We start from the raw sequence: 19,722 nt of genomic DNA on the forward strand, positions 1-19,722 counted from the left end.
ATGCTTTTCCTGAGCACCCTCGCATAGAAAGCAGCACCTCCACTCTCAGCCCTCTGACCTGCTTTGATTTTGTTCGGAGCACTTCGCACTCACCACAAGTAGAGTCAGTGCCCATTTGTTTCCTCCCCTCTCCCTACTAACCAAAAATAAGCTCTTTGAGGGCCCTGGCTGTTCTGTCCACTATTGAATTTCTATCTTCTAGAAGAGTACCTGACACATAATAGTTGTTCTGTATGGTAATGAATGAATAGATAAATTTATTGACCATCCACAATGCTTTTTGACTTTAGCAGGTAGTACAGAAATGAAATCCACAGTTCATTTGATGAGAGGGAGACAGAGTGAGAGATGGGCGATCAGCTGCCTCAGGGCCCTGGTTCTCCCTAAGTCCTCTGCCACCCGGTGTGCTATCCCCAGCACACACCTCATCACTCTCCTACCTTCTCCCACCCACCCAAGTCTCTCGTAGGCTGTCTGTTCTGCTGAAATTTCCTTTTCCCCATCTGTGCTCAATAAAACTGTACATGCTATTTGAAACCCTTCTCAAGTACTACCTCCCTCTTCTATGGGGTTCTCTCAGTGCCTTTGCTGAAAACAGTCTCTCTGGCATCCATTCCTCCGTTGGACTTCATTTCTTTATTATAGTATTTATGGCAGCATATTTCATATTAGAATTGTTCACACTTGAGTGTGACTCCCCCATTATATTTTGAATCTCTGGAGAGCAGGATCTAATTTCAGCTGGAATGAGATGAGCCCGGGGAATGCTGGAAATTGTACAGACTGTGTAATGAGATATTCACAGGTTAGAATCCCAAGTCTGACACTTGGGAATTGTGAGCTTAAGAAAGTTATTCAATGTCTCCAAGTCCTAAGGTGCTCATTTGTTAAATTGGGTAACTGTACCCATTTTGTGGAATACATCTTTATTAATAACTGCTCTGGACTGTATGCTTTGGCAACTACCAAGACAACAAACCATTTTAAAGCCAGCATATAGTAGATGCTCAATAAATACCGATAATGTGACTCTTATATTATCTGGAGTCTCCAGCACAGTTAGTGCTAATATGGTCTTATTTACATAATGGGAGTCACTCCCTGCCATCATAACATATATGGGTAACATATGTACTCATCCTTGTTCCAGCCCAACAAAATATCCATTTCCATTAATAAAGTCAAGGACTCTATAGAAACTTTCATTTTCATTTCTGGTGCTCTGCAGATTATTGTGATGTTCTAAATCAACAGAGATATATTCTGACTTCTTCCATGAAACATTCATCTCTACTTGAGGAAATGTAGATGGTATTACAGGCCCTAAGAACAAAGCAGGTTGAAACATAGCCATACATGCCAAGTGCCTGGCCAAGACAATGTGGCAGAATGAGAAGAACTCTTAACCGAGAGCTAGAAGATAGGAGTCTAGCCCAATTTGCCACTCAGGTTATGATCTGTAAAAAGGAGTTGCATTAGAGCAGGGTTTCTCAACATTTGCATCATTGACATGTGGGGTCCCATATTCTTTGCTGTGGGGGCTGTCTTGTGCAGTGTAAGATGTTTAGCAGCATCCCTGGCCTCCACCCATCAGATGCCAGCAGCATCCCCTCAGTTGTGAGGATCAAAGATGTTCCCTGGGGAGCAAAAGGTCCACACTTGGGAAGTACTGAGTTAAATCTTTCAAATTTCAGCTAATTCTGGGACTATAGGCTGAGGTCTCACTCTCCTGCACACACACACACACATGCGCACACACACACACCCCACACATTTCTCTTCCATGTATGACCTTGTTCCACTTTTGAGAGCTGCAATGTTCTGAGCCTTGTTTCTTTGCAAACAGTCTAACAGCTAAGTATTCTCTCACAGGCTCCCACCCTCCTCCAGTTTACAATAGAAGCCATGTAGAAGGGCTGTGTGGGTGACACACTGTGACTTCAGTGTGTTGTATCACTACCAGGATCTCCCAACAATCGCCTTCCTCCCCTGCTTGCCACTTGGGGGCTCTGGCAGACAGTTTGGCAGCTGTAGTTGTTACTGTTCTGCACTCAACATGTACGGCTTTGTTTTAGGCTCTGAACAAGACCTCAGGCCACAGCTTTTGCCAGCTCACTCCTCTGCTCATGTACCTTTCTCCTTTGCCCCTGACAACTGAGACTTGCAGTGACAAGCAGATTTTTGTAGCGACTCATGATAAAACAGTGCAATGGGCAACAGAGAGAAATAATCAACTGGGCAATAAATCACATTTCTCTTTTAAATTTTTTTCTCTTTCTCAGCTTTGCTTTATCTTTCATATTCAGCTGGAAAAGTAGACAAATGAGGTGTCATATTTAATCATGTATATAGATGGGTTTACAGTTGACAAATTGTTTGTGTCCTCACCACATTTTCACATGGAAGACATAAAAATCTGAGGTCTTGAGAGGGGACATGACTGTCCACAGTCATGCAGCTGAGCGAGAGTAGCCAGTTTTCTAAAGATCGTTTCCAGTTAAAGGCTTACAGCCCAATGAACAAGACAGACATAGAAACAAATACAGGCATATCTCAGAGATTTGTAGGTTGGGTTCCAGATGACCACAATAAAGCAAATATTGCAATAAATGGAATCACCCCAATTTTTTGGCCTCGCACTGCATATTAAACTTATGTTTACAGTATCCTATAGCCTATTAAGTGTAGGATAGCAGTGTGTCTCAGAAAACAATGTATATGCCTTTATTAAAAACACCTTATTACTAAAAAAAGGCTAATGATCATCTGAAGTTTCAGTGAGTTAAAATCTTTTTGCTGGTGGAGAAGGTCTTGCCTCAATGTTGTTGGCTTCTGACTGATCAGGGTGGTCAGGTTGCTGAAGACTGGGTGGCAGTGGCAATTTCTTAAGTTAGACAACAATGAGGTTTGCCACATCAATTGACTCTTTCTTTCATGAAATAATTTTGTAGAATGTGATGCCGTTTGATAGTATTTTACATAAGGTAGAACTGTTTTCACAACCAGAGTCAGTACTCTCAAATCCTGCCACTGTTTTATCAACTAAGTTTATGTAGTATTCTAAATCCTTCGTTGTCATTTCAACAGTGTTCATAGCATCTTCATCAAGAGTAGACTCCATCTTGAGAAACTGCTTTCTTTGCTCATCCATAAGGAGCAACTCGTCATCCGTTCAAGTTTTGTCATGAAATTGCAGCAATTCAGTCATATCCTCAGGCTCTACTTCTAATTCTAGTTCTCTTGCTATTTCTGTCACATCTACAGTGATTTACTCCACTGAAGTCTTGAACCCCTCATGATCATTCATGAGGTTTGAAATCAACTTCTTCCAAACTCCTGTTACTGTTGATATTTTGACTTCTTCCCATGAATCACAAATGTTCTTAATGGCATCTAGAATGGTGACTCTTTTCCAGAAGTTTTCCAATGTACAATGCCCAGATCCATCAGAGGAATCCCTTTTTATGGCAGCTATAGCAGTATAAAATGTATTTCTTTTTTTCTTTATTTTATTTTATTTTATTTTTTGAGATGGAATGTCACTCTGTCGCCAGGCTGGAGTGCAGTGGCGCGATCTTGGTTCCCTGCGACCTCCGCCTCCCGGGTTCAAGCGATTCTCCTGGCTCAGCCTCCCAAGTAGCTGGGACTACAGGTGTGCACCACCATGCCCAGCTAATTTTTGTATTTTCAGTAGAGACGGGGTTTCATCATATTGGCCAGGATAGTCTCGATCTCTTGACCTCATGAAATGTATTTCTCAATAAGACTTGAAAGTCAAAATCATGCCTTGATCTATGGGCTGCAGAATGGATGTTGTTTCAGCAGGCATGAAAACACCATTAATCTCCTTGTATGTCTCTGTCAGAGCCCTTATGTGACTAGATGCATTGTCAATGAACAATAATATTGAAAGGAATCTTTTTTTCTGCACAGTAGTTCTGGATAATGGCCTTAAAATATTCAGTAAACTATGTTGTAAACAAATGTGCTGTCATCCAGGCTTTAGATCACAAGCAGAGTAGATTTAGCATACTCTTAAGGGCCCTAGGATTTTTGGAATGGTAGGTGAGCATTTGGCGTCAACTTAAAGTCACCTGCTGCATTAGCCCCTAACGAGAGACAGTCTGCCCTTTGAAGCTTTGAAGTCAGGCACTGACTTCTCTCTAGCTATGAAAATCATTGACATCTTCAGATATAAAGGTATTTTGTATACATTGAAAATAGGTTGTTGGCCGGGCGCGGTGGCTCACGCCTGTAATCCCAGCACTTTGGGAGGCTGAGGCGGGCAGATCACTTGAGGTCAGGAGTTCAAGACCAGCCTGGCCAACATGGCGAAACCCTGTTTCTACTAAATATACAAAAAATGAGATGGGCATGGTGGCGTGCACCTGTAATCTCAGCTACTGGGGAAGCTGAGGCATAAGAATTGCTTGAACCCGGGAGGTGGAGGTTGCAGTGAGTCAAGATTGCACCACCGCACTCCAGGCTAGGTGACAGAGCAAGACCCTGTCTCCAAAACAAGAAAGAAAATAGATTGTTTAGGGTAGCCATCTTCATCAATAATTGAAGCTCGACCTTCTGGATAACTTGCTGCACCTTCTCCATCAGCATTAGCTTCTTCACCTTGTACTTTCATGTTATAGAGATGGCTTCTTTCATTAAACCTCAGGAAGCAACCTCTGCTGGCTTCAGACTTTTCTTCTGCAGCATTCTCATCTCTCTCATCCTTCATGGAATTGGAGAGAGTTAGAACCTTACTCTGGATTAGGCTTTGGCTTAAGGGAATGTTGTGACTGTTTTGACCTGCTACCCAGACCACTAAAACTCTCTTCATTCAACACTAGGCTGTTTTGCTTTCTTATCATTCATGTGTTCACTGGAACAGCACATTTAATTTCCTTAAAGGACTTTTCCTTCACATTCACAATGTGGCTAACTGGTGCAAGAGCCCTAGCTTCCAGCCTATCTTGCCTTTTGCCATGCCTTCTAGCTTTTGATTTAAAGTGAGAGATGTAGGACTCTTCCTTTCACTTAAACAATTGTAGGTCATTGTAGGTTTACTAATTGGCTTAATTTCGGTGTTATTGTTTCTCGGGGAGTAGGGAGGCCTGAGGAAAGGGAGAGAAAGGGAATAGCTAGTCAGTGGAGCAGTCAGAAAACACACGTTTATCGATAAAGTTTGCCATCTTATATGGGTCCAGTTCATGGTGCACCCAAATAATTACAATAATAACATCAAAGTTTGCTTACCACAGACCACCATAACAGATACAATAATAATAAAAAAGTGTGAAATATTTTGATAATTATCAAAATGTGACACCAAGACACGAAGTGAGCACACATTGTTGGAAAATTGGTGGTAACAGACTGGCTAGGCTGAGGGCTGCCACAAGCCTTCAATTTGTAAAAACTTTAATATTTGCAAATCTCAATAAAGTGAACTACAATAAAATGAAGCATGCCTGTAAGCATAATACAAGGTGATAAGGGCTAAAAATGCAGTTACAGAAAATGAGCAACTATAGCTCAGAGGAGTAAACAAATAACACTTTTTTAAATTAATTAAAAAAATCATGACCTCTGAGGACATGATCTCAGCTGGCTATTGAAGGATTTAAACAGGGTTTGGCCAGGCAGTGGGGATCAGGTGAACAAAAACACTGTCATGGGGAATAAGTTGACATCAGTATCGACATTCGTCATCATTATCCTCATCATGATACGTGCCATTTATTGAGCACTTACTGTATGCCAGGCACAAGAGGGAGCAATTATGTCGTTTAATTGTCATCTTGGTTCTGAGTGTAGGTGCTATTATTAACCACATTTTGCAGATAAGGAAACTGAATGTCAGAAAAGTTAAATACATGACCTGAAATATTACTGTTTCTAACAGAAACAAAGTGGATTTAAAGCTGCCTTTCAATATGGAGTAAGAGAAGCTCTGTTAGAATAAGTAGGGTGGGGTCACATACAGTTAAGCGAGTAAGTAGACTGAAAAGGAGGGCGGATCATGAGGTCAGGAGTTCGAGACCAGCCTGGCCAACATAGTGAAATCCAATCTCTATGAAAAATACAAAAATCAGCTGGGTGTGGTGGCACGTGACTGTAGTCCCAGCTACTTGAGGGGCTGAGGCAGAAGAATCACTTGAACCCTGGAGGCGGAGGTTGTAGTGAGCTGAGATTGTGCCGTTGCCCTCCAGCCTGGGTGAGAGAGTGAGACTCCATCTCAAACAAAACAAAACTAAACAAAAAGTGTAAATTGTGTTTACAAAATTGGCATGGCCTTGTGATTTCTGGTCTATCCTCTCCACAAGGAACCTCTCTACCAAAGCTACCCCTTAGGCTTAAGCATTTCACCCTCACAGCACCACTGTGCCATAAGACCCCCTAATAAAAGAAGCATACGAGACCCCCTGACAAAATGTCCGCCTTCAGTTTTCCTTTTGAACCCTGGGCAACCTTTGAGGCTGAGTCACCAAAAGACAAATTCTCTGGCCATGTTTCTTTGGGTTTGGGAGACATTCCATTGAATGTTGCAGAAGTGAACTGTAAGCAAGCTCCATGAACTCTTCGTCTCTAAAGTATTCAACCTAGATAGTCATGATAATCCATCACAAGACTTTGTGCATTCATCTGTTCATGCAAAAGCAAAATGTGTGCTCAGTGGATACATGCCTGCTGAGAGAAGGAAAAGGAACTCTTGTTTATTGATACCTCTTTATGAGAGGCAGGTTGTTAGTGAAGACAGTAGATGGTACAGTCACTTGAATTGTGTCCCCATGTCTCTTACTGGGTGTATGAGACTCTGTTTCTGCATTAATTCATTTATTCATTTTTTCAACACATCTTCCTTGAGCATCTATGATGTGCCAAGTGCCAAGATACAGGCTCGTAAGCTCACCCTCAGTTTTACTTCCAAGAAAACTGCATCCATAATAGACCAAACAGTTTGTACATGTTCAGACAATATGTGAACAGCAAAATGGGAACATGGGCCCAGATTTCCATAGATTCTATGTTTTTAACCAGAACTGTACTGGGTTTTATAAACTTTAAAGCACTCTACTGATATAAGGTATTTTTATGAAGATGTGTTAATCACATTTTTTCTTTTCCTGTGTCTTTTTCTTTTACTCCTCTTCCCCTCTCCTCTCTCTCTTTTGGTTTCTCTTTTTTTCTCTCTCTTTTTTTATTCTTTCTTCTATAGGACTCCACAGAATGGAGCAAGAATGAGAGGAAAAAGGCCGGCAGAAAAGCATGAACTGGAGGTTTGTTGAGCTCCTCTACTTCCTGTTTATATGGGGCCGTATCTCAGTGCAGCCCTCCCACCAGGAACCAGCTGGGACAGACCAACATGTCTCCAAGGAATTTGATTGGCTCATTTCAGACAGGGGGCCTTTCCACCACTCCAGGAGCTACCTATCCTTTGTGGAAAGACACCGTCAAGGATTTACAACCAGATATAAAATATACAGGTAAGACCTGGGCTAAATAGCCCTTGCCTTACGTTCATATTGTGCTTTGTGGAGTCAGGCGTTGATTGGTGCAAACCTTGCTGTGTGCAGAAGTGTCTGGGTCAAGGGTCTGTGCTCCTTCCACAAGCTGTTTTTGATTAAATTTTTTTTTCTTTGCACAAGAGATTAACAATGACAGGGAGAGGATCAAATAATTAATATTTATTGAGTACTTATTTATATGCTGGGCAGGGGGCTTAATACTTATTATATATTATCTCATTTAAACATTCTAATAGCCATCAGATATAGGTTTTGATTGTTTTTCCCACTTTACAAATTAGGTCATCAAGCCTCAGCTAGGTTGAGTTACTTGTCTAATGTCATACAGTTAGAAGTGGTTGGACTGGGATTCAGAATCTGGTTTATCTGGTATATCATAATTTTAGTCAGCCACATCAAGTATAAGTAACGTTGTTTTGAGAATGCTGCTGATGTACCCAATATCCTACCCAAATACATTCAAACATTTGGAAAAATAAAGAAACCTTTTGTTAAGCAGGTCTGTACTGGTTCTTGGACCGCTGACATTCTACTCATCCAAAAAAAGACTTAGCTCAAATTCTTTCCTCTTTGAAACTATCTTAGAGTTTTCACATTCCACTTAACAACCATATCTTTGATAGATCCACAGCTCTCTACACTAACACCTCTTTAATTTAAAATCATTTGGAATTAGAGTGCATTCTTGTATATTTTTCTCACCTAACTGGAAACTCTTTGAGGGAATGACTTATACAGAATTCATTTCTAGATCCTCCCCAGAGTGATTTTTGCTCTGCCTTGTTATCATAAACACACAGTGAATGTTGTGGACTTAAATGAATAAGAGAATGCAAAAAACTCTCTCAGGTGTAGTTAGGTGTGGTCTTAGGAGGATAACTAGTTATAATATCACATGGTGGTGTCTGTAATGCAGTTTTATAAAGGGAACTCTGGTCCATGTTAGATAATCCATATGTGCTGGTTATTGCTGTTGAAATAAGAGGTATCCTGAATGGAACCACAGATTCAGAATATTCAACAGTAGCATCCTTTTAGTGAGCACTTACCATGTGCCATGAAGGGAGGATGTTCAATCCTCATAACCTCCTCTATGAGATGGGCAGTGTCTTCTACAGATGGGAAAATCAGGACTTTGGAGGTTGAGTGTGTTACTTTAAGTCATCCATCCAGTAAGGAGTGGAGCTAGGGTCTACACACTGATTTACCTGACCCCAGTGCTTTCCTTCCAAGCATTCTGTTGGATGCCTCCCCTGGTATAGCTTCCAAATGTGGAGTGTTGCAAGCTCTAAGAAACTTTTTCCAAACATTTTTCGTTACAATCCTTTGTAAACATCTGGGGGGTTGTTTTAGACATGTTGAGAAGTAAAAGGTTGCCAATGAGGATGGGGGATTAAGACCTCTAGATACTGATTTCAGTTCTTCACGTACTGGTCTTGTGACATTAGGTAAGCTCCTTCATCTTTTGCATTCTACTGTCCTAATTTATCAAATGATAGGGCTGAGGTAGATCAGCAGTTTTCAACCTATGTCATTCAAAAACCTAAGGATTGATTAAAGTAGCCATAGAAACCATTGTGGGGAGTGTAGCAAAGAGGTGACCAGGCAGGATTCTGAGCCCTACACCTCCCTTATACTAGAGAAGGCTTGTATCTGCTTTTGTGTTAAGATTTCATGTATGATTTACTTTGGATTCTACTCCTAAAACAAAGTTTGCAATCATCCAATAAGTTGATTTCTAAGATATCTGTCTAGCTCCAAAATTACATTTAAGATTTAGCCAAAGTCAAATTGTTAATTAAATGACAGAGTTCAACCCAGAAGTTAGGCCCCTGGTCATCTAGTTATTCCTTCCTTCTTTTATTTAATCCTCAAATAATTATTAAGCACCAGCTACAGACTCAACACTATGTTTAGGGCAGATGATACAATGAAGAGTAAAATAAATATAGTAGTTGCTGTCATAGGAGAGACTGACAGTAATTAAACACATGCACATTTCAAGGTATAACAAGTGCTATAAAGAAAAATGTGCAGGATGTGTATAACTGGGAAATCATAAATACCACAAACATTGATTTGGCACCAACAATGTACAAGGATTAGGCGGAACTCTTGTCATAATGTGCATATGAACCCATATGCAAATATGCACCCAGAGACATGTGCTCATCCAGAAGCTGATCAGAGCAACAGCCAACTAGGACATGCTCACCGGGGCAATTGTGAATTGATACTTTTTCCTTCCTGTATGCCACTTTGTTGAAACACTGACGTTTCAGCAAAGCATGTCCATAGGCAATTTCCATTGTGCCTGTCTTGCTGTATGCTAGCATGGACATGGCACATTACAAACTTGACATTTTCATCATAAAAAAAGAAAGGCCTGACTATCCTAGTGCACATTTTTTGATGCTAGAGAGCCAGCTTTACTGATCTGCCCAGACCTCAAGCTTCCACCAGTTCCCTCCTCCCCAGAATCCTGGCTGGAACCCAGGGTGATTGGGAAGCTTCAGAAAGAAACTGGGAAGAAGTTTTCTCTCCTTATTTAACTAGGTTAAGGCCATCTTCTTTCTCCTGCATTTGTACACAGAGGCTGGCTTCTGCTCATAGAGTCATGGTCAAGTCATTGCTAGTGACAACAATGAGAACCTTTTTAATTAAAACCCAGCAGAAGCCTCTTCTCATGTTGCTTTACAAGCCAAGCAACAGTGTGTGCACATGCAGTCTTTTGAGGGCATGACGTAAATGCTCTGTCACTCACAAACTTGAGTTGCCACCTGAAGGCTTGGGGGAGTTTTCTGCTCTTGAATCTGCCAGGGTGCAGTGGGAGAACTTTTGACCTCGGAGTCAGGGAACTCGGGTGCTGACCCAGCTCCCCTGTCTCCCGATTGTGTGATTTTGGTCAACTAACGGAACTTCTTTGAACCTTTGGTTCTTCATCTGTAAAATAGGAGTGCTAGCTGAAGTCATCTCCAAGGTCCTTCTTATCTCTGAAATTCCATGATTCTGTGAAATAGTGTCATTTGAAAACACAGCATGTGGTAGTGGAAAGGATTTTGGGTCTGGAGTCTAGAGATTTAGGTTTTGTTCATTCTGGAGCCTCTTTCCAGCTTTCTCATCCTGGGCAAATTCATGTATGCAGCACTCACTCACTCATACATTTATTGTTTTGGAATTTAACACCAATCATTATCCATAAATTGTACTACTGTTCGCTAACATAGAGATGACCAAAAAAACCCAATAGATTACACACATATATCCTCCTATCCCCACATGACCCACGCCCCCTCCTCCACCCAGCTCAGAGTTAGGAGTGAAGGACAGAGGGCATAAAAAGTGAATAATGAAACAATGATCTTTCCATGGATAGAAATGACCGCTCAGATATTCAATTTCCCCCTCTGTAGAAAGGGATAATGATGTCTGCCCTACCTACTAGGTCAATGAGATACAGTTTGTGTGAAAGTGCCTTGTAAAATATAAGTTATCTTATGCTTGAATTTTTTTCATTAGAGTTTTAAATCATCATTCTAACAAAGTAACGTATTTTCACTTTCTGTTAAGACTATACATATACTAGTCATTAACTCCTCATAGCCACACTCTGAAGGGAAATACTGTTATTGTCCCATATCACAAATGAGAAAGGCACTAAGAGCCCATTGTTCATATTACACAACTGGAAAGTGGCACAGCTGGGATTCAAAAGCTGGTCTGTGGGACTTCCGAACATGGGCCCTTAACTCTATGCTGTCACAACTCTCCCTGGTTCTTAGTTACCTGATTTATTACCAAATGCTAACAGGCTTCCTTTGACCATGGGCAAGTTTCAGCTGCTCTGAGACTCAGTTTTCTCCTCTGTGAAACTGAGATGATATTAAATGCCTTATGCAATTGGGGTGAGCAATAACTTAGATTTCAAATATATAGAGTTTAGAATTTTCCAGGAGCTTCACAAAGGCATGTCAGAATGGTGGTTCCCTCTTCCACTTCAGATGTTGGTTGTTTACTAGGAATTATTCTTTTATTTTCATGGTAATTTCAAAGTCAGTTAGTCCAAAGATTTTTCCTGTGTTTCCAATACCTTTTTGTGTTTTATTTCCTGTTTTTTTTTTTCCTAACTGTGAGATCATCAGTAGCTGCTGTAAATTAAGCAATTATTTCAAAGATGGTTTTAATAGAATAATTATGGTACTCTTTGGATCTGAAGAGTCAGGGCAAAGGGGAGATTCTGGGAATGGTGGTCACTGTGTCACAAGAGGTGGTTCCATATTGAGTGGTTTTCCCTGCTGGTTGCAGAACAAGTGGTTTGTGGCTTACGTTGCATCTCTCTTTGAGCTGTAAATATATACCTGAAAGTTGAGTGTAAATCAAATCTTGGTAAGCCAAGTCTAATTGCCTGGCTGTATTGCATATTTATTTCAGAGTTGTATAGATCTCAGCCCTCCTCTGTTGTCCTGATAATTTCTTCGTGTGTTTCACAAAAATAATAGGTTTTGTGGTAAAGCTACTTGGCTAAATGGATGGTGCTGGGGATGGATGAATGGTTCTACTAAGATGAATGAGATGTGGTCTTTATACAGCAGTCATTCAAGAGTATAGATTAGGCATCTCGATATGCCAGATATTGTACGTGGGGAGTTTATCTTGTGATGAACAGGATTCCTGCCCTCAAGGAGCTTACAGACAAGTGGAGTTTAGAGAGAAGCCCACCCTTGCCCCACTCCAGGGGCTTGTGTTTGAACTTGAAAGAAGCCTTCAGCTTTTGATTCCAGGTATAATCTTGATATCATGCAGTAAAAGAACTAGATTTCTATTAGTGTGGCATAAAGTAGTCGAAATCAGCATTTCTTAATGTATGTTACAGAGAACTCTAGTTCAATGTAATATTAAAAGATGTTTTCTGGAAAAAAAAGAACACCCATTTATTTTTCCATGATGACTCTCATAGTCAAAGAAGCAATAATCATCACAACAGTGATAAGTTAATTGCTAATATTGAAATCTTAAGTGATTAGCATTGTACTTTATCTGGTATAGAAATTATTCCAACTGATGCTTACAATAATCCTGTGCAGGAGGTATTGCTATTATCTCTCCATTTGCACAGCTTGTATGTAGTGAAAGGGTTAATTTGTGATACAGCAGGACCTGTCATAGGCAAGTATGATTCTAGAGGCTGCATCCTTGACCTTGCCCAGCTGCCTCCCAAATGATATAGACCTGCATATGGAAAACCCAAAGTTACGCAGGACTCCTTACCGCAGACCTTTATTAATATTAGACTATGTAACAGTATTTGGCCCTATCTTTTTTAACCGTACAACCTCTTTTGCTTAGAGGAATTGAAATTCTGGTGAGCAGACTCAGGGAATTGTGGGCTCTGCTTAAATCTGACAGCTTGCGTATTGCTTCTTTGGATTCCAGCCTACGTCAGAGCACACTAAAAGGGATACCTCTTCGTTTTGAGTAACTGGTTAACTGGCTGAGGAAGGCAATCTTCTTGTTAAGCTTTTGCTTTGAGTTATTGGTCTAAATCTACCTCCTGGTTTGTGATGGAAAAAAATTATCAGCTTCAGTTTTCTCATCACAAACCTTTTGTTCTTCTTTCCCCTTTTCATTTCAAATTCCCAAGTTTGGCATTCCCCCTGTGGTATAGATATACAAACCTCAATAGAGGGCAGAACCACAGTTGAGTTCGGTACAATTTTGATCCAATATGCAAATAAGTGGCTGGATATTAGATTTACCTGCAGAGTTAAAAATACCAATGCTTGGATCTTTCTCCAGGTATTTAGATTTAACTGGTCTAGGAGAGATAGGAGCTAAAAAAAATTATTGTCAGTCAGGGATAATTTTGCTTCCTACGGGGACACTTAGCAATTGTATTTGGGGAGATACTTGGTGTCCAACTGGTGGTGGTGTTTGTTGGAGGTGCTTCTGGCATCTCGTGGGTAGCAAGCAGGGCTCTGGGATGCTGCTAAATACCTTACAATGCATAGGATAGCCTTCTCCAGCAAACAGTTATCCAACATACTTTCAGTTGTGTGGAGGTTGAGAAATCCTGCTCTAGCATTTCTGGGGAAGAAGAAAAAAAAAGAGTGGTGGGAAGAATATTTGAATAATGGTCTTAGATTTTGGTCTTCATGAGTTTGAATTGGGATGGCTTAAATATAGGTACCACTGGAATGACTGGATTCCTAGAGTGTATGTCCACAGGATAAAATGGGGAAAGAATCATCCATGTTTTTGACATGGCCACAGACCAGGATGGCAGTTCAATCATGAAGACAGGTGGATCCATTTTTGCTTTCTCTAGCATAGAGGGAGTGGTTAAGGCAAACTAGCTCTCCAGTCAAAAAAAAAAATTCTCCCTTCTGGGAATTCTAGTGCCTTTTGACTCTGACTACAGTATTCCTTAGGAAGTAAGATATTCAGCCTCCATTGTTAGGTCCAGATATACATGGATTGTGTCATTAAAAACCGGCTTAGACCAAGTGTGTTAAAAGACACTTTTTCTTCCCTTCAGAACATTCCTTGTTGACTCAAAAGATGAGAATGGGATGATGGTCCATATTCATGTTTGTCAATTTCAGCCATTTAAAGGCTGACAGCATTGGTGAGAGGCATGAACCTGTACCTCCCCTTACCCCCCAGCCGACATACCTCCCTCGCTTAATCCAAATTTTTTATCAAGGTCTCCCTGAATAGATAAAAGTGGAGGAGGATATCCAGCAAACATTTTTCTGGGCCATCTGGTGCCAATTCAAAGATAACCTTTAGTGTTGATTATTTAAAATTGATCTTCCAATTCTAAAAATGATAGCTTTATTGCTACCAAATTGGTACGTTTACAGTATTTTACCTCTTTGCTCCCATGCCATTACTGAACTGACTTCTGTGAGTTACAAACCATAGTCAGCTACAATTTCTACAGAACAATTGTCCAGCTTTTGTCACGAGCAGTGTCTGAAAATGGACCTACTTGCCCACCCACTCTTATGGACAGACTGATACAGAGTCTTTAAACTGATCTAAAGATAGCGATTGTTATGATTCGGTAGATTAGGAGGAGAAATGGAGAAAAGCCCTTAGGGCTTCAAATACTGTGCTGCAAATCTTAGCCAAGGAAGAAAGAGAGACTGGATCTGTGATCTGGGGCACCTGCAGCTTACTCACTCATTTGAAAAAATGTTTACTGATCTCTAAACTCCTACTAGTCAGGCCCTGCACTGTTTCCTGGGGATAGAGGGAAGAAATCATTGATCCCTTCCCTCAAGGAATTCATGGTCTCTTTGGGGGAGACTGACTGAAAGGCAAATAACCACAGTGTCATGTGCCTTGAGAGATGCCACTGAAGCTCTGTGGGTGTAGGGAATGGGAACTTACCTTGCATTGAGGTGGCAAAGTTGGGGAAGGAGAGGAGGAAGAGGCATGTTTGGAAAGGCATGCTGGAGGAAGAGGTGTTCAACATAGGCTTCAAGGAGGATTAGGATTCATGAGAATGCAGTGAGGAGAGAAGCACCTTATCAAGTGGAGTAGCACCTGTGAAGTCAGGAGACAGGAGAAAGCCTGGAACTATACGTCTTCATGTGTTTTGTGTGTACTTTGAGTAGTACTGATAGTAGGGCATAAGGTTGGAGAGCAGCTTCAAGCCAACAACAAAAGAAATTTGAGATAGCACATGGATTTCAACCAATCTTTAAAGTCTAGTGAATTGGCAGAATATTACTAGATAGCCATTTAGAACAGTGTTTTTTCTTTGTTGTTGTTTTTGTACATTTTTGACCTGAATACATGTGAACAAATACATTTTAGTTTGACACTCACTCAATAAACCTAGCTGGAAATATAGATAAAAATATATGATTGAAATAAAAATCCATGAAAAAAAACTTAACCTTGCTACAGGTGATGCTTCTTAAATATCAAGATACCTTCTGTTCTATTCCATTCAAATATAATGTGTTCCTTTACGATTCATTTATTTTTTAAAATGCTGATGCTAACGTGGTCGTGTTTTGGTTCAGAGGAAAATTGTACCATGTGTGATTAGCAGAGTTTGCAATGGGTTTGTGTTAATCAGGTTAGAACCTGTGCCTTGGCTGATGGGGGCAAAAAGAAAACGATGAAGGCTTTGAAACGTGAAGCTGACATGCACGGATATAAAGTTAGAATTGCTTGGGCAGCAGCCTGAGGAGTGGGAGAAAGGGAGAAAGAGAGATGGGTTAGAAAACTGTGGCAGTAATTTAAGGGAGAGAAAGGGAGTGCTGGAACTAAGACAAAGGCAGCGGAGAAGGGTTTCATTAACCCTCGAATACCAATCAGTGCCACCAACAGCTGCAGGCTGCAGACCTACTGGTCAGGCAGCCTTTTCCCGTGCAGCATCCAGGCTTACAGACTCCAATTCCATTTTCAGCACCCTGTGGCAGGATGCATTCTTTTATGTAGAGTTCTACAGCTACTGGATACCTTTGTATGTCTAATAAAAGGAACCAGAATGCTCAGGCTTCTGCCTCTGGGCAATTTCTTTATCTCTCAAGGCCTGCCTCCTGGGCACAAGAATTACTGGGTCTCATTAGCTATGGATTCCCAGACTGGCTTGGAGGAAGACTTTGCATTCCACCCTTTATCTATACCTGACTCTTCCCCGCTCACCTTGATGGAAGCTTCCAGCCTCAAGTTAGTGTCTAAGCTTATGTGAACCATACAATGGTCGCTATAGCTTAGCAAGTCTTTAGACTCAGGCAGACCTTAATTTGAATCCTGGTTCTGCCACTTACTACCTGTGAAATCTTAGGCACGTTGCTTAAACCATGTGAGCCTCAATTTCTCCATCTGCAAAATAAGGATAAATTCCAAGATTATAGTGAAGATTTAAGAAGAGAATATAAGACAGCCTTTAGCAGCCGGGCGCAGTGGCTCATATCTGTAATCCCAGCACTTTGGGAGGCCAAGGTGGGCAGATCACTTGAGGTCAGGAGTTTGAGACCGGACTGGCCAACATGGTGAAACTTCATCTCTACTAAAATTACAAAAATTAGGCAGGCACGGTGGTGGGCGCCTGTAATCCCAGCTACTTGGGAGGCTGAGACAGGACAATCCCTTGAATCCAGGAGGCAGAGGTTGCAGTGAGCCGAGATCATGCCACTGCACTCCAGCCTGGGTGATAGAGTGAGACTCTGTCTCAAAATTAAAAAAAAAAAAAAAAGAAAAAAAGAGATAGTCTTTAGCATAGAGCAAATGTTCGAGGACTAGTAGCTAAAACAAATACCTGAAGTATCCACCCCTGCAAATCCGGCAACAGGGACTCTGAGATGTCTTACTGGAACTTCCAACAACTGCAGTGGGGATGATTGGTTGGTGTGCTTTGTAGCGTAGGTACCCTATGAAGGTAGCATTTGCTCCATTCTTATACTAGGAAGACGCTTTTTAGGAGGAAGCTAAAGAAAGAGCGCCAGAGACAGAAAGATTTTTGATGCCCTGAGGAACACGTGCCACCATACTGGCAAGGTCTCTTTAAGCTATCAGCATACATTGATTCATGTACACAGTGCACGTCCCACGATTCGCGAGAGTCTAATTTATTAATCAGCCCAGGTGATAGGAACAGTCTGTGACATCTCGTCTTCTAGTTCCTACTGCACCGTGCTTGCCAGGTTGTCTTTGATGTGTAATGCTCAGGGGACATTTGTCCCTCAGGGATTGCTTCTCACCCAAGAACATCCATGGCAATCAGCAGCATTTCAAGGCAGGCTGTGTGTATGTGTGTGTGTGTGTGTGTGTGTCTGTGTGTGTGTGGTGGGGGTGGGGGATGTAGGTAGCTTTGCTTTTCCTCAAATTGCAGGTTTATTGTTCAGAGAAAGTCAGCAAGGTACAGCCTCCATCGCTGAACACTTGTGACAGCCTCTCTGCGACTCTAGCATGACACCCAGCTCACCTAGTTCTACATCACATTCATGGGGGAGTGTGCTTTGTATGAGAAAGAAGTAGGTAAATACAAATGATATGAAAGAAATAAGTCTCCCTGCTGGTAAACAGTTTGAGATAAAAGTGCTCACCTGTGCATTAATTCAACAAATATTTATTGAGTCTCTACTAATGTGTATGCACTCTGTTAGCCTCTGATGACACCAAGAGATTATTCATCTCTGCCTTTCAGGAGCACTTGTAGGGTAGTGGGGGACAGATATGCTAAAAGCAGCCAAATCGGCCCCTAGTATGAGGAGTGTTAAAAAAAATATATAAAATGGAGTAATAGTGCAAAAAAAGGGCATTGAGCCGGTCTTGCAAGATTAAGGAAATATTCCAAGAAAATATTTTAAGTAGGTTTGTGTGTGTGTTTTGAAGTAGGGTTTAGAGGAGGGCATACTTGTTCTTGAGCTTGCAAGTAATTCACCATAAGTAATGGACACAGAAGATGTTAGCATGCACGCCAGAAAATTCAATAGTGAGGTCAGGTCATGAAGCTCTGTACATGTTATATAAAAGACTTCAGACTTTATTCTAAGGTGATGGATCCTACACTTTCTCATTTCAAGATGTTCTTAAGGTTTCAATGATTTTTTTTTATGATTCCCATAGGCCCCCCCCAAAAATACCAATAACACTATTTAATAAGTAGATAGATCCAAACAATTTAATAATGAAGTATTTCTGTTGTGACAAATTTAGTGGCTATTTGAAAAAAACAATACATGAAAATCTAAACAAAAGGCAATATTTTCATTTTATTCTTAAATAATCACATTTACTACTTCTCTAACTTTACAGTTAGATAAAATCTTCCTCATTTTCTCTTCCTTATTAATTTTTTGCAGTACTTTGAAATTGTACCAACTGCCAGAAACCCAGCTTCACAAAGATATACTAACATTGAAAGGAATGTGTTGTGTTCTAATGTTGAAACTGTGAACGACCTCGAGTTAGACGTTCTTGTGATGCCCAATAAATATCAAGTATCCTTCGTTTGCCTTGAACACTTAAAATATCCTGCTGTGCTCCTGTGAGTTTGCTGTGGCAGTGCATGGCTTCTCAGCCACAATTTGTGAACTACATCCTAATGACAATAGGGATTTCTAGGAGTTTTGCCCAGAGGTAGAGCATGATCAGGTTGTCATCTTACAAAGATCACTTCTGTTATAATTGAAAGAATAGATTAATGGGGGAAAGATGGGAGACGGTGCAAAGTATGTCATCCAGGTGAGAGAGGAAACTGTCTTGGAATAAAGTAGCATCAGTTGATGTTTGAGATACATATTTATTTAAGTTATAATTTTGAAATAATTATGGACTCCCAAGAAGTTGCTACGATAGTACAGAAAGGTCTTATGTACCCTTTACCTAGTTCTCATCAGTGGTTACATCTTATGTGACTGTAGTACAATATCAAAACCAAGAGACTGACATGGGTATAATATACACAGAGTGTGTATAGTTCTATGCCATTTTACCATATGTGTGGGTTCATGTAACCACCACTGCGATCAAGAGACAGAACAGCTCCCTCACCACAAAGATGTTTCTTATGCTAGCCCTTTACAGTCAAACCTCTCTCTCATCCTCTGCCATCCATAATCCCTAACCTTTGACAACCACTAATTTGTTTGTTCTTCATCTCTGTGATTTTATTCTTTCAAAATATTATGTAAATGGTCATAACCTGAGATACTCTAAGGAAAGACAGAAGACTCAGTATTTGGTGAGTGTTTGAATATGAAAGTTGACAAGGAAGAAATAGTCAAGAAGCAAGGAGACTGGCAAAACCATACCTTAAGTAATAAATCCACTGGGTCTAGGTTAAGTAAGGAAAAGAGAAGGGGAACATTTTTAACTTGGTCAGCTGGGTGGGTGATGGTGCTTTTCATTAATATGGGGAGCCCTGGAAGACGAGGAGACTTTTTGAGGTTATCCATGTTTGAAGATGATAAGCCAGCTTTGAAAATGTTGAATTTAAACTACCTGGAACATTCAAATAGAGACTTAGTAGGTGGTTGTATAAATGGTTCTGACCCTTAGCAGAGAGAGCTGGGATAAAATGTTACAGTATTTGGAGTTATCAGGTTACCAATGATAACACTTGGAGCTATGCTCACTCACAAAGGAACCTGTTTAGTAGGTGCCGAGTAAAGCATTGAGAAATTGAGGAATGGCTGGTGGTACAGCGGGAAAATCAGGGATGGCTGGTACCATG

The 19,722-nt window shown here is 40.8% G+C and overlaps 1 protein-coding gene across 1 annotated transcript in view; it reads left to right on the forward strand.

The window, feature by feature from the left end:
- Positions 1-19,722, forward strand: part of BRINP1 (BMP/retinoic acid inducible neural specific 1) — a 203,421-nt gene that overhangs the window by 48,860 nt on the left and 134,839 nt on the right. Inside the window, exon 2 of the mRNA XM_520219.7 lies at positions 7,214-7,481. Within this exon, the coding sequence (XP_520219.2) occupies positions 7,264-7,481 (218 nt within the window). The 5' untranslated portion in view covers positions 7,214-7,263. The remainder of the gene's footprint in view (positions 1-7,213; positions 7,482-19,722) is intronic.

This window comes from Pan troglodytes, chromosome 11 (genome assembly GCF_028858775.2).
Source record: "Pan troglodytes isolate AG18354 chromosome 11, NHGRI_mPanTro3-v2.0_pri, whole genome shotgun sequence".
In the NCBI taxonomy this organism is placed as follows: Eukaryota; Metazoa; Chordata; class Mammalia; order Primates; family Hominidae; genus Pan; species Pan troglodytes.